Source organism: Manis pentadactyla, chromosome 6, assembly GCF_030020395.1.
Source record: "Manis pentadactyla isolate mManPen7 chromosome 6, mManPen7.hap1, whole genome shotgun sequence".
In the NCBI taxonomy this organism is placed as follows: Eukaryota; Metazoa; Chordata; class Mammalia; order Pholidota; family Manidae; genus Manis; species Manis pentadactyla.
This window is the reverse complement of record NC_080024.1, coordinates 110,890,877-110,906,491: the sequence shown is the minus strand read 5'-3', so window position 1 is coordinate 110,906,491 and position 15,615 is coordinate 110,890,877. Positions and strand designations below refer to the sequence as shown.

General features: G+C 41.3%; 1 protein-coding gene across 7 annotated transcripts in view; it reads left to right on the top strand.

Moving 5' to 3' along the window:
- The window catches only part of PTPRM (protein tyrosine phosphatase receptor type M), an 895,627-nt gene that overhangs the window by 828,003 nt on the left and 52,009 nt on the right, over positions 1–15,615 (top strand). For all 7 annotated transcript variants that reach the window (XM_036880717.2, XM_057504052.1, XM_057504051.1 and 4 more), the window contains one exon: positions 12,865–12,962. In XM_036880717.2, the coding sequence (XP_036736612.2) occupies positions 12,865–12,962 (98 nt within the window). The remainder of the gene's footprint in view (positions 1–12,864; positions 12,963–15,615) is intronic.

The window sequence follows — 15,615 nt, the reverse complement described above, 5'->3', positions numbered from 1 at the left end:
CCCATCTTGTTATAGATGCCATAGCAGAAATGCATTCCTCCAGTAATGAACCTAAGTTAATATGGAATAATTGGAAGACAAATGATGTCCTGCTGTTGATCAGGCTCCCAGTTTTAGATTGTCTTAAAACAAATGCTTTTTGAATCTGTAAGAGTAATTCAGAGGTATTCATTTGACATAGAAAATTATACAATCTTTTAGTGCTAGTGGAAACTTTAAAAATCTCTGAGTCCAGCTCCCTTGTTTTGTAACTGAAATAGTTGAAATTTAAAACACACGTTCCATTCATCCATACAAATTCAAGTGAGTCATGTTTACACAGTATTTGCAAATGGTATAGAATCACATACAGCTTTTAATAGAGTATGTGCAGTGTTCAACAGGAGCAAGCTAGTGTGTTTCTGGTCTCCTAAGGGGCCTTTTGTTCAATAATGAGGAAAAAATAAGAGGTCACACCTTCCCTCCAGGTTCAGCCTTTGGAAAGCATAGATCCATAGCTCAGCACCCTGTACTTGCCCTGGTGCTGGCTTCCCCAGGCCTGCAGCATCACAGACCCTTGCAAAGCCAAGCCATTCCTTTCAGGCCTAGTTCATCTAAAACTGAACAAATATTTCTGTGTATCAGTGCCTGGCTCAGCATGGAGTCGGGAAGACGGCAGTGACCTCAGGAATTACATGGGCTCGGGTGTATACATAAACCAGCTGTTACTCCTTTGTGATTTTGCTACACTAGATTCAGGAACTACCTTAAGCTATTTCTCTCCCCCGTCCCTATCCATTTAGCAGGTGAAAAAGTGAGACCGGATGCAGGCTAGAACCACTGTTCCTGATCTCATGACCCTGTGCCACACACAGCCACAGTTTCAGACAAGTTTGTCATGGTAGCAGAGAATTTAGGAAGCTTCTTGCAAGTTGCTTCTGTTTCTTGCCTTCTCACTCAAAAGGATGCTTCTGAAAATAACCTGATGCAGTGTCCCACAATGCCCCCTGAAAATTTGAGATTGCCTGCACTGAGCTCTACCTAGGGAGTCAGCTTATCTCTATTTTATTCATTTATTAGATTTATTCTCTTTTTTCTTAAATAAAAGTGGATCCCACTTGTATACTGAGAAAAGCTTAATTAAAGAAGATGGAGACTAATGAAAGCTTTTATTTCTCTGGCAGTGGCCCCTGAAGCATGTGAATATCGGTTTTTCCCGTTGCTTTACTTCTTGACAGAAGGCAGCCAGATCCTTTGGGTCACCAAACCCCTCCATTCTGAAGGCTGCCATTCTCTTTTTTCTCCTTGACTGCCTTCTCTCTGTTCCCCTCTTTATATCATGAACACGTACCCAGGATGAGTTTATGAGGGTTCTCTTTGGGGACAGGCTTGATGAATGCTCTGTGACTCAGCCAGCAAAAGGATCTTGTGGTGGGAACATCTGTCGTGTTCCCCCCTTCTGAGGCTACAGCACTTTGTCATGAGCCTCTTCCCAGCTCTTCATGCAGTTTTGCCATACAGCCCGTCCCAAGGATCAAGGACTTGAATCCCTCTGGTAGTGGTGCCTCTAACTCTGCATCATAGAGCAGATCATTGCCACACGCAGCGTACCAACCCTTTCATTGTTTTCTATGTAAGAGTTTGTCTTTGGACACCTAATCTTTACCTGTCATTCACATCTGATTGGTCTGCCTTTACCATTCCACTTTCCATGTCAAGCATAATAGCAGCCTTTGCATCCCATTCACAGTAGTACCGCAGCAAGCCAAAAATGTTTATGTAACTGCTAGGAAGGCAGGATTCTAATAGGAGGGCTGAATATAGTCCCAAAATAACAAAATCCAAATAATAGTTCATTTAGGTAGATGGGGTTTCCAGAAATGCTTTGGAATATTCCAGTTCTAAGTACAAGTCATGCTAGGAGTCACCCCATTATTGGTTGTATTCACAAATATTCCTTTGCTTATACAGCATGGTCACGATCAAATCTTTGAAACTTGACCCTCAAGTTACTTCCATATACAAACATGTTTTATGCCAGTAACTAGGAAAGACTTTTTCCCTTCCAAGAAGCAACAGAATGGTTAATACCTAATGGTTTAACCCTAGGTATAGACTCTAGGGTTAAACTGTCCAAGCTCAATGTCAGTTCTGCAAACAATCTATCAATAAATACTAGTACAGTTGTTATCATTATCATTATGGCAGCAGGGATCCTAAATGACACATCTCTCAGTAGTACATAGGCAGTTCAGGCTTTAACCCAAGTATAGTATATACTCATATAGTTTTCATAAAAGCTAACACATTCTGCACCTGTTAATGCTTCCCTCCAGAAGGACACATCAAAGGGAACCACTTCTGTTTCCACCAATATTCTGCATCTTCCTCCAAACTACAAAGATGATCATCACTGTCATTAACTTTTAAACAAAAAGCAAACGTGGGTTGGAAAGACAATGAACTATATCATAAGCTGGGGAAAAAAACATTTTCCTTCAGTTTTTGAAGTCTTGCAGAAATTGAGCAGCAAAGGACACCAGGCTTGGTGTTCTGGAGGCTTCCATCATGCACACTTATTAAAGTCAGAGTATGTGTGAGTGAAAACAGCTTAATTCCTAAAACCAGACAAGTTCGTTCCTGACAGGCTTCATTCAAACCAATTTTTGAGGTGATAATTACACAAGACTATTTTAGAGAAGATTTGGGTAAGCTAAGAAACCACTGGAGAACTAAATGGGGCTGAGAAATGATCTTTTGGGAATGATAATTTAAATGACAGAAGAGCAGAGGGGGACATAAAGGGTAGGACATGAACTCTTGGCCTCCTTCTGCAGCCATGTTGGCAGGGCTGGTTAGGCAGGCACCATCTTCTGCTTGGTGAGAGGTTGAACAGATGCCTAAAAGAGGCCAGTCAGGATCTGCACCAAGGAGGTAATAGAGTGGGGCTAGGTGGGAAGGAATTTCTGCAGACCATCTCTGAGATCAGTGTCACACAAGGGAGTCCCAGGAAATGCAAATCCAGGAAACATCCCAAGCACTGCATGGCAGCTTAGGAAAAGGACCAAGGAGTCAATAGTTGATGGGTGTACAATGATTTTAAAGAACTATTGTCTTTTTAAAGTAATATACCAGTATCATGATTATTTTCTTAAAAAATATGTAAATACCCAGTGAAATATTTACAATACAGGCAATAAAACATAGACAGTACACTAGTGAATAATTGTGCCCGTGCTTCAAGTATTAGCAGGGGACTCCTACCCTGACCCACACCCAAAGCCCCATTACTCACACAGGGGAAAGCAAAAAGGACATTAAGACTGTTCACCAGTAATTTATTAATAAGTTTTCAAAACAACTTTCCTAGCAGAACAGCCAATCCAGTCTTAATTTTCTTCTATTTTACAAGTGGAATAATATTTTTCCTAAGTTTTCTTAACCTTAGAATATTTGTATCAATATCCTTTTAATTTTGAATTTGTGTGCAAGCATGTTTAAAGATAAAAATATGTTGCCTTTTAAAAAAAAAAAAAACATGGTTGTGATTTATGTTACCATAAATGGGCTGGGGCTAGGAGAGCAACCAAAAATGTTTTAATGGCTTTTTTTTTTAATCTTCATTTGGAACTTTATTAAAATACACATGTATCTAAAAGCTGATGAGTATGTATGTATTTATGTATCATAAATAATTAATTTGAAGGCTCCCAAGGGTGAGCTTGTAGATTTTATTTTGAAACGCTCCATTCAGATTCTTCTGTTTAAGACAAAAGAAAAGAAGTATGCCACATGTAGGTCTCAACTTCCCTATTTTCAGGTATTGCCTTGTTTAAAGGTTTAAATTCTGGGGAGGAAAAAGGAAGAAAGTACTCAGAATACTTGACTCATTTTGTTTTCAGCTGACTTGTTAATACTTCTTTTTAACTTTTTTTAAACAATGTGCTCCTTTATCTGTTTTGGTTGTAACTTTGGGCATAGTGAAGGGTGGTGTGGGAATGCACAAACTATCCTAGTAAAGATAAACTAAGGAAAGCCACAATCAAAAGGTATGTAAAAATTTACAATAGAAATAAAAGGAATTATAGTAATGACTAATTGAGGTAATATGAACTCATATCTAAATAAGGTACTAAGTTATACAAATATGAAAAATGGGAAGGTGAAGAATTCAAAAATACCAAATACATTGTATTTCTTAGGAAGAAGATGGGTATTGATTAAATTTATATTTATTAAGGGATATTAAATAATACCTATTATGTTATTCTTTATCCCCTCTGTTTTAAAATATTCCATAATTACAGGAAAAATAAATAAATAAATAATATTCCATAATTATTTTAACTGAGCAAAATGGAAGTCAGATTATGAACCAAAAAAGAAATGATGGTTAAAGAGCTATGACTGATAACTACAACAGAGGCTTCCCAGGCTATTTTAGAATTTATATGCAGCCTGTCCATTAGTGTTTGGTGTATACTAATTTTCTCTTAATTACATCTGATGTGACCTTTTGGTGTCCAATCAGGATTTCATATGTTCTAGCAATGCACCTGGAAACCAACACTCCGTGAAACTAATTATCTAGAGAAAGCCATGAATATTTGCACAATTAATGTTGGCACACTTTCTTATTTCAGTCTGAAAGGAGAATTGTAGGGGAAGAGTGAAATGGTGTGAAATGTGTGAAACCTCAACACATGGATTACGTGTTTGAGAGGAGATGGTCCTCATGGACACAGTGAATGCCTCGTTTAGGTTATAAGAAGAGCACACACATCTGTAAGCCCGTGTGAAAGAAGTAGGGTAATCGGCTAGAAGCCGGTAACCAGAGCAAGCCAGGTGAGGGAAGACTCCTGAGCGGGAGAGCATGTCTACTACTCCCCTATAAGAAGGATTTGTCATTGCGTGGGAACTACTGAAGTTTAACTGAAAACACTATTTAACATCTTTATTTAAGTCACTGCTTTTGACACTACTTCTAAAAAGGTATATTTTATTATAGCTCCAGTGCCTATTTTCTCCTCTTTTACTGTCACTAAATTAAAATTCCAGTGGACTGGTGACCATTTCAAACCCTGTAATTCTGAACATAGAGGTTGCTTCGCGTGAGAACTATCCTTAGAAAATGCTTTTTTAACATTCTGCCAGTTATATTTTTGGATTTATGTTAAGTAAAGTGTTCCCAAGTTTTCCCCATCATAGAACAATGTTCAGTGTTTGCTTTTGATTCATTAGCTGATTTTTACTTTCTTTTAAATGGTAATTGAGTGGGGTGGGAGGGGGTCTTAGCAATTCAGGAAATGATCAGATCACATCCCGTGCACTAAGCCATCTCAGCTATGGTTTTCTCTGAAACCAGAAATTATCCATAAAAATTCCACAATTTTAACGTATGTAGCCTCGGGGGAGAGTAAATGCACCTATCAAATAAGTGTTGTTAAGGATTATTAATGCAGAACCAGCTGTTTTCAGTGTCACCATTATCTTTTGTGACATACAAGGCAGATTCAGTCTGTAAAACATGGTGGCATGTTTTACCTTTTATGTTTCACTACTGCAAAAATGAAAAGCTACTAAATATAAAATATAAAATTACACTGCAGATGTAAGTGTTATGGAGTATCATATTGAAAAATCACATAAAGTTTTATAATAAAAACTTAATCAGAAACCACTGAAGGGACATCTAATTCCCTGAATGTTGAATAACTGAATGCATAATACTTACTCTAGATTATCACCAGCAGCAACAATAACAATAATGAATCAAAATTTAAGGCCACTTTTATTTATGAGCAAGAGCTTTAAAATAAATGCATAAATCCTAGGCTCATCTTTTTCCACATCCACATGCCACCGTGAGTGGTCTTCAGTTATGATGGAGTGAACTGGATCCCCAAGGACTTGACCAAACCCAGACCTGGGCATGCCTTAAGTAAGGACTCCTGGGCATTCTGTGACTATTTTGCCCTGATGGGCCCTGTCCCTTCCCTCTGTCCTCCCACCATTCTCCACACCGCACACACCCCACCAGGCCCAGCATGCCTGCCTCCTCCAGGCCCCCAGCCCTGCCTGCATGCCTGCCTTCCTGCCTCATGGCTGGGGACAGCTCAGCACACATGGGGCCGAGCCCACCTGTAAGCCTCCTCTGCAGTTCACATGCCTCCCCCAGAGCATTCTCGGACAACCAGACGCTTCCGCCTCTGCTTTCTGCCTCTGATTTGCTCAAGCTTTCCATTTAAAACATTTCTTCCATGTTGCGTTTTCAATATCTGTCTTCTGCTCATAAACTCTGAGCCCACAGTCTTTATAAAAATTTCATGTTTTCTCACAAGATGGTTCCATGTGTGTCCCCTTCCCTTCTCAGGGGACACTGAGTCACTCGTAGTGGATGTTCCCTCCGGAGGACCTGCCACCCCCACCCCATTCCCACCCTAGTGCAAGAGCATTGCACTGTCAGCAAAGGAGCCGAGGGCTCTGGGCTGGAAATACCTTGGAACTGCCTTACAGATTATAGCATACCAAAGCTGAAGCAGAGCACATGAAACTGTCTCCTGTAGGTTTCATCCAAAAAACGTGGCAGCCTTGCAAAACAGCCCCTTCCATTTGAAAGAATAAGAATGCAGAGCATCCTACATGAACCAAAATACTCCATGTCTAACACCAGGTCTTAGCCTTAACAGAAATATGTCTCAGACCAAGAAGGCAGGAAGCCCTGTGCATTTCCAGATTCAGTATTTCAGCCCATCTGTGTGTTTGGGACCCGTCGGTTTTCTCCCATGGGCAGGGCCCTGTGGTAATGGTTGAGACAGGGGAGGGTTTGTCAAGTGGGAGAAAGACCACTGTGCATGGGGCCCCTTCTCAGGGAGATCAATTCTGGACAAATCTGTATAGAAGTATCTGGAAATCACTACTTTTAAAACAACTGGTGTACCCCTTGGAAAACCTCCATGTGTTTCCAGAGGTGTGTATATCTCAACTTGAAGGTCAAGTATCTTAGGTTGCTTGCTTATTGCACTGTACATGAGAGTGTAGCATGTTCTTGCCTTACCTGTACCTTATACAACTCCAAGCTTCTTGAACGTAGGGGCTATATTTCAACTAATCTTTGCACCCCTTACGTACCTCGCAGGATGCATGGCAAAGAGCAGGCCAAGTGCTTACACATTGATACGGACTGCACACTCAAATTCCCATGAGGGGCCAGGAAGGGAATCTGAATGAGCAAAGCCAGCTAGGTATGACACCATAGGACACGAGAAACCATGTGACCTGGGTGGGCCTGTCACGTTCACAGACCTCTAAGGAAGAGGTGTGTTAAAAACACATGACTGCACAACTGACTGTAAACATTAAGAGACGGGGAGCTTGAACTCAGGTCTTGGAAAATTTGCTGGAGGAAATGACTTTCAGTCAGCCAAGCTGAGGTCAAGGGGTCGTGTGGGCCTGGGGTGAAGCGCGAATGGGAGGCGGGGCCCTGGCTGAGGATGTAGGAGGAGGTCTTGGGGAAGGGAGGTGGCCAGGGAGGGCTGGCACCTGCAACAGGAAGAGCCAAGACTGGAGAGCTCGTCCAGGCACTGGCTGTGCTGTGCTGTGCTTGCCTCATTAAGGAATTTGGGATTTACTCTGAGAGCAACTGAAGCCCTGTGGAAGACACAAAGCAGGAAAATGGTTTTCAGAGACAAACTCTGAGGTGTAGGGAACAGGTTGGAGGGAAACCTGAGTGTGAAGTTACTCTGGCAGTTCAGGGCAAACGTCCGTGGCTTGGGCTAGGATGGGGGATGGACACAGAGGGATTCAACAGGACCTGCTGTGTTTGGGAAATGCTGCGGAGTGGCTGCAGCTGGGCCAGAGGAGAGGTCGGGCCAGCGGAGAAGGAGACCTGGAGCTGGCTGGGCTCAGGCTCTTGGATTTTATTCTTCAGCCGTGGGACCCTGGCAGGGTTGATGGAGGGAACTGACCTGATAAACAAACACATTTAAAGAGGTTGTTTTCAGGTGCTTGACCTGGGTTTTCTTCTTCCGGGATTGTGGTGACTGCATGCACATACCTGTCACGCAGAACCCTCAGGGCTGCTTTTGACATTCAAAGGGGGCATGTGATGCCCGGGCTCAGAGCCTCAGCTCCACAGCTCACTGGCCACGTGGCCTTGGACAACTTATCTGACCTCTCTGTGCCTCAGTCTCCTTTCAGAAAAATAGTACCTAGTACATAGGATTGTGATTTTAAATTTAATAAGATAACACATGTAAAATACTTCAAACAGTACTTGGGAAATAGTGCTCAAAAAACATTTGGTATTTTTCTATTTATGATGGAATACCAATTCATATTTGTACTATGGTTCTTCCCTACAAAAGCTCTAATATGCCATTGTGAGCTTAAAGGACCTTGACTTCTCAGTGGCTCTAGTCACAGAAATGTACTGCATGAAAATTAGAATGTGAAAAGAAGGGGTACAAGCCATCTATCAAGCTTTGAAATTACAATTTTTTAAATCTCTCTCCCTTCCTGTGAACTAGAGAACTCATTTTACACAATAGAGCCCATCCTTGAATGCCTTTCACTTATGCTCTTCATCGTTTTTAAATTTTTTGATCGTGCTCCAGTTCTTTATGCCCTTTCTGTTGTTCCTTCGGGGCGCAGTGGTAAGAACGGCCCCTCCCACAGCCCCACCTCCACAGCGTCTGTGTGTCAGCGATGGGGAGGGAAATGAAGTGTATTCCTGGCTTGATACTATTGCAATTTCCAGACCATACCTTTCAAACTTTTTAGTCCGTAGTCCCACGGCGGGTACAACTGCTGAGAACAGCCCTCTTGCCTACCACGCAAACACCTGTAAATGCACAGCCACAGCAATTGTGGCAGCTCCCACCCTGCTGGGAACTGCAGAAATCACATGCCCCGGCTTCCCTGGCTGCCGATAGCAGCTGTTCATTCCTGGAGGGAGGGAGGTTTTCAGAGTCCTTGCCTGCTGCTTTGGACTCTTTGTCTTGGGAGTTTTGTTGCTTGTCCACCCTGTGAGCAGTCTCCACTGACCTGTCTATGGATTATTCTCCTTGTGGGAAGGCGTTTGCCACGAAGCTTTTAAGGGATGGTAATGGAAGGCAGAGGAAGACTGACCTCCCCTTGGGTTCCTTCCCTAATTTCAGCCCTGCAAGGGCTTGGGTGCTGAGAGTAATCACCTTGGGTACCAGACGTGTGTCTCCAGATCCATCATATCGGCTCACAATGGCCACAGTCCTTCAGACCCTACCAGGGGCTGTCTAGGTCAAACAGAATAATTCAGTGTCAGTGAAGCCTACTGACCCCACCCTGGGCTCCAGCACACCTTTTGATTTTGTTAGGAGACATGTATCTCTAAGTAATAATTTATTCAGGTCTCAGCAAATAATTTGAAATATATCAAAAGAGGAAAAAACAGGACTGACAGATTTTACATTAAAAACCTTAAATTTGGGTGCCTTCCTTCTACCATTTTTCCCGTCCAAAAACAAAACAAAGATTTAAATGAACAGTCACAAAAAATATCTTGAATCTTCAGGCAAAAAGACAAGAGTCCCAATGCCTGCCCCTGATCGGTTCTGTTTCTGAGCAGCCACAGTGACCGGGTCCAGAGAGACCACGCGTGTGGCAGAAGGGGCCACTCACAAATGCTGATGGCACACAGTGCCACTCCGGTGAAGCCTCTGGACAGTCAAAACCCTTGACAAGGCACATCCGCCCCAGCAGAGGTGGGCAGTCCTCTCCCTGCACTGCTGTTTGTTTTTTGTTTTTTTCTGGGATCAGTTTAGAATAATCTGTGTAGTCAAATTCATTTGCAGATTTTAATCCCAAACTGTGTTAGTTCCTCTGGATGTCCACACCCGACTTTATCATCGAAAAGAACCTCACCTATTTTCATTTTTCTATCTGAACCTTTTTTTTAAGTCTAAGTTTGTGAGTAAGAAAGTTATCAAGACTAAAATATATGTCATCACCCAAGTGGGCCACTAATGCTTATAAATGACCTTTATTTTAATGGCCCAAATTTAGTAATGTAAGCATTCCAAAACTCGTGTCACCCTAACTGCTGCTCAGCCCCTTGAGGAGGCAGTCCAGCCGTGTCCCCAGATGATGCTGAGTGTAGTTCCTTCTAAATCAGAGAGAAATGAAATTCCTTGACTCAGAGAGCTTGTATACAGTTAGACTAATCAGTAGATTCAAAACAAACAAATATTTGTTCTGCCATCACACCTTCATAGGAGAACACCTGAGGGTTAGGGCAGAAGGTGGACCTGAATTCCTGATGCTACTGATCTGTGACTCTCCACTAGGAGAGATTTGAAAACACACCCAGACCCAACCCCACACCACACCAATTAAAACCAGAGTCTCTTGGGTTAGGACATCAGGATTTTTCAACAGCTCCACAAAAATTGAAATCCACAGCCAGCCCTTGATAGAAAACAGGCTGGGATGGCGCTCTGGCTACCAGGGGAATGGGTCGAGTACAGTTGGAAGGCACAGCCGTGGGTCAGGAACTTAGCGGTGAGCCCTGCTCAACAGTCGGGAGCAGGCCACCCGCAGCACCGGGGAACGCCCTGAGGCCGGGCCCCCGACGATCATCACACTCATTCTGAAGGAACCCCTGCAAAAGAGCACCCCTTTCAATGAATCAAGGTGGTGCTTTCAGCTGCTGCAGATTACCTCCAAAATACAAGTCAAGAAAGGGAACCATACAAATATATAGTAATATTATTTAATGTTTATATATACTTAACAGAACAGTGTAATAATAAATAATACAGTGTATACATATGCATACACACCTATCATTCCTTCATTTATTCACTAAGCTCCCGCTGTGTCCCAGGTATTCCATAAGGCACCAAGGAAATAGCAATGAAGCACAACAGTCATGTTCCCCTCCCGGAGAAACTTGAAATAAGTAATCATAAGGGGCCTAAAGCTAAGAAAGGGCAAATGGGTTGCTCTTTGGAATTTTCCCTGGCCTGGCACGTCTCTGGAAGAATCATGTTGGGTGATGAGAATAGAGGGAGCTTTTCTTCCTGCAGGCATGCGCCATTCTTGATGCTGGAACATCTGATTCATCCACTCTTACCATTGTCATCAGAACTGTTTCTGGAAGTTTCAGGATAGGTGGCACAGGCCTGTGTATCCAGTGAAAGAATCTGAAAGTGTCTAGGCCACCCCTTTGTTTTGGGGTCACAATGGGAAGACTGCACAAAGATGAATTATTTTTTTTTCTTGTAAATAAGTAACCTGGTTGTTAGGTACACTACAAATGTGCCTGTCTGCAAGCTGGAAATGAGGCACTGATGGCATTCAACGTTCACTTGTCTCCTCTGAACCTTAGACTGAAGTCACTGAAATCTTCAGGCTGTTACCGGAAGAATGGCACATGCATACCAAGGGACAGGGATCAAAATGGCAGGTGCTGGGAGGTAGGAGGTGGTGTGAAGGTCCAATAAGAGAGTAGACACAGAGATGTCAGGAAGTGGAGCTGGTTTTTATGGGGAGGGAAAGAGTGTAGCAAGAAGCAGCAAAGAAGCATGATAGACATTTGTGTCAAAGACAGGCTTTGACAGTGGCCAAGGAGAAAAAAAATACACAAGAACCAACTGATAATTGGTCAAGAGGAATGCACAGTGACTGAAGGAGCCCCTTGGTTGTGCCCCCATTGCTCAGTTTCCAAGTGTTAGCCAGGGAATGACCGTTAATAAGTATCCTTAAATGCACATGTTTCTGCTATTTATAGAATGCCTAAGTGTGCATTAATTCCACATATCCCCAAAATAACCATATGAAGTGTCACTGAAATCCTTACATAGATAAAGAAAGATGAAAACACTGAAGTTCACAGTGGCTCAGTAACTTGCCCAAAATCACACAGCCAGTTAAAAGGCAGAGACAAATCTCAATTTCAAATATTTGAACTCCACATCCAGCCATCTGCAATTTCAATACACGACACTACAACTGGGTCCTGGTCCCAGAATATGCCTGAACGTTTATATTATTCCTCATATTTTATGTGACTTTCCATGCCCTTGAACTTGTATTCTTCTCATTTCCTTGCTTTTCCGCTTGTCTTATAAATATTTCTACTGTTATAGTCACCCCCTCAAGTGTGCAAGAGCATCAAGTAGACTCTTGACGTTTTTTAAAAATCTGGATTAAAAAAAATTTTTCATTCCAACTTGCTGTACCTACTAGTATTTATAGCACTATTTCCCCTTTTTTCTAACCAGTCCATAAGAAAGCACTTTTTAGTGCTCAGCTCCCAAGACCAAAGGAAGCAGATGCTGATCATGCTCAGTGGCAGGAAGTACAATGGCTTGAAACTCTAACTTCTCTCTCACTTAAGGAAGTCAGGCAAAAAAAAAAAAAAAAAAAAGGAATAATTTGACAGCACAGAGTAAGAACAACATTAGAAACAAGAAAAGGCCATTTTTCCTGTGGAGGCTCATTTCATATCACATACCATTTCCCTGGGATATCAGCCAATTTTTAGCAGGAAGAGTAACATTACCCATTTTTTAAAATTCCACTCGAGTATTATGGAGATAAATAGCTAAATGATGGAGAAATAACTTTCTTTCAGAGCAGTAGTATAAGAGAAGTAAAAAGAGCTCAAATGTAGATATGTTTGAAGACATGAGAAAATTCATCCATGAATGAAAAATTCAGCACTTCTGTAGGTACTGTTTTAGGTAGACTAGCCTTCTGCATCAACACTAGAAGGGAGAGCCCTACCCATCTATAAAAGTGAGGGAACTGCATGTGTTTATTAATAGATTTATTTGTAAGCCCCAGAAATTTTCCAGTTGCAAACTTACGAAGGAAAAAAAAAGCCCATGTTCTCTTTTGCTGCAGGGCCAATGCAAGAGACCATCTATGACTTCTGGAGGATGGTGTGGCACGAAAACACCGCCAGCATAATAATGGTGACCAACCTTGTGGAAGTGGGCAGGGTAAGTTTGCTACCTATCTATAGAGCCATTTATTCCTTGCCTACTTGGTAACTGAAGTAAGGCAAGAGTAAGCTTTTGAAGTACTGTATCTACTCCAGAAAACATTAACTACTACAGCTCCTCCTACCACTTGCTTCACTTGCTTATAAATTATCCGTAAACAGCCTGAATTGCTTTCATTTGTTGTGATAGCAACAGAAAGGAAAGGCACTCAAGATTTAAAAGCAGTTGTTATCTCACTATATTGAGCACACGAAAACACCTCTAAGCATGAAGGCTAGTTGTTGGGTGTCAAACTTCAATGGGTACCACATTAAATATGACTATATTCCCTAACTCAAGAAAATTGACTCTAAAAATGGTGTGCAGCCCTGGATTCAGTCCTTAGATTAGAATTCCAGCATCTCCTCTTGCTTAGACTTTACTTTCCTGTGCCTCCATTTCATAACCTATAAAATGGAGACCTAATCTGCCCCCAAGGTCCTGTATTACTCTATCTGTATTAACTGTTTTTCTTTAGCCAGGAAACTCTTAAGTAGTTATAATCTCGGTGGTCGTGTGTTACAGGATTATCTCCAGAGTGACGACTGAAAGTGAGAAAATACACAGGGTGCAACTGCCTTGTTTTATAGTTGGGTCACTTCCTTGGTTCTGCTCAACTCAACCCATTACTTCTTATGGAAGTCAGCATTGTGAGATTCATCCTCAGCAAAGGCAGCCCAGAGAATAGCCTGATTGAAATATTGGGGCCAAAACCACTAAGGGGTTGTTCCTTAAGTTTCTTAGTCAACCTTAAAAAAAGAAGGAAATCCTGCCATTTTCAATAACACTGATGAAACTGGGGGACATTATGCTAAAGTGAAATAAGCCAGTCACAGAAGGACAAATACTGCATGATTCCCCTTACTTGAATATATAAAAACAGTCAAATTCATAGAAGCAGATAATACAATAGTGGTTGCCAAGGTCTAGGAGGAGGGGGATATGGGGAGTTGATATTCAACAGGTATAAAGTTCCAGTTATGCAAAATGAATAAGTTCTACAGATCTGCCAACCAAAGTAGTGTGTATAGTTAAAAATATGGTATTGTGCACTTAATTTGTTAAGAGGGTAGCTCTCATGTCAGTGTTCTTACCAAAAAAAAAAAAAAATCTACAAAGGGACACAAGAAACTGGAAAAGCATTGGATATGTCTATTAGCTTGATAGTAGTGATGGTATCAGGGATATATACATATGTCAAAACTCATCAAATCATATGCATTACCTGTGCAGTTCTTTGTATATCAACTACACCTCAATAAAGTTGTTTTTAATAAAGGATTCTCAGGAGGTATCTGGAGGCACAAACCAGGAAGAGAGACATTAAGAAGTGGGAGATACTTATAATTCTAGCAAAATGGCAAACTAAATAACCTAAAAACTGCTCCTCCTGCAAACATCTAGAAATTCTAGATAAAAGTATAAATATGTCTTGTCATATGTTTGGGTGTATCACATGTATATGTAAAAATGTTTAGCTTAGCTTTCAAGGAAGTAAACTAGTAGAGACCAGGTTGAGAGTGTACACTTCAACTGCCTTCAGAGCACAGGCACTAGTCTTGGGGAGAGGGTAGGGGGCTTCAGTCCTCACAACCTTAGATCTTGGGTCTCAAAGCCCACCAAGAACAGGAGATAACATGGTGGACCTCAGCAGCATTAAGAATTTGAACCAAGACTGCCCCCTGCAACCTAAATCTGGAAAGGGTAGACACTCAAAGAAAGGGCAGGTGGGGCCGGAGGAGCGAGGCGGAATAGGGAAGCCAGCTGAGGAGCCAGGCGGGCACCAGAACAGGCACGTGACCCAGACGCACATCAGTCGTCACCTAGGATCTGGGTGGGAAGTGACTGAAGCATTTCCTCCAATTCATGGGTCAAGTAAAACACCCTATTCTAAATCAGAAAATGTTTAGGACTGAATCACAGAATATCATATAGTGAACTTGTAGGATGCAAGTAAAATGGTATCTAAAATGATATATTTATGTTCTTAAATGTTGTAATTAAAAAAGAAGACTAAGCATCTAATTCAAGAAGATACATGAAGTATAAAGTACAGCTACAGTAAAGGAAATATTGAAGATGGAAATTATTAAATAAAAAGCAATGGAAAATAATAAAAATCAACATGAAAAGGTTTTGTGAAAACACTAATGAAATAGACAAATATCTGGCAATCAAAAGAGAAATAAAACCAAAAACAACCAATATTAGGAATAGGATAAAGTTTTGTTATTGTAGCAGGTGCTATGAAACAAAAGCAATAAATCTGAAAGTTCAGGTAAGTTAGGCAATTTTCTTGACAAACAGGATTTTCCAAAACTGATGCAAAAAGAAATTCCAAATAGACAGCAATTATTTAAAAACTTAATTATGGATAAAAACTGACTCATGGAAAAGCACCAGCCCCAAATATATTTACCAGTATGTTCTATTAAATATTTCAGGAGTGGATAATTCAAGCCATATAAAAATTATTCTGAGAGAAAAGAAAAAGAAAGACTGCTCCCCCATTTTATGTTAAGAGTAGTATTCCTTGATATGAAAAAGACAAGGACATAGGAAAAGGAAAATTTATAGGTACCACAAAATCGGAAGAGACCTATAGACCAAC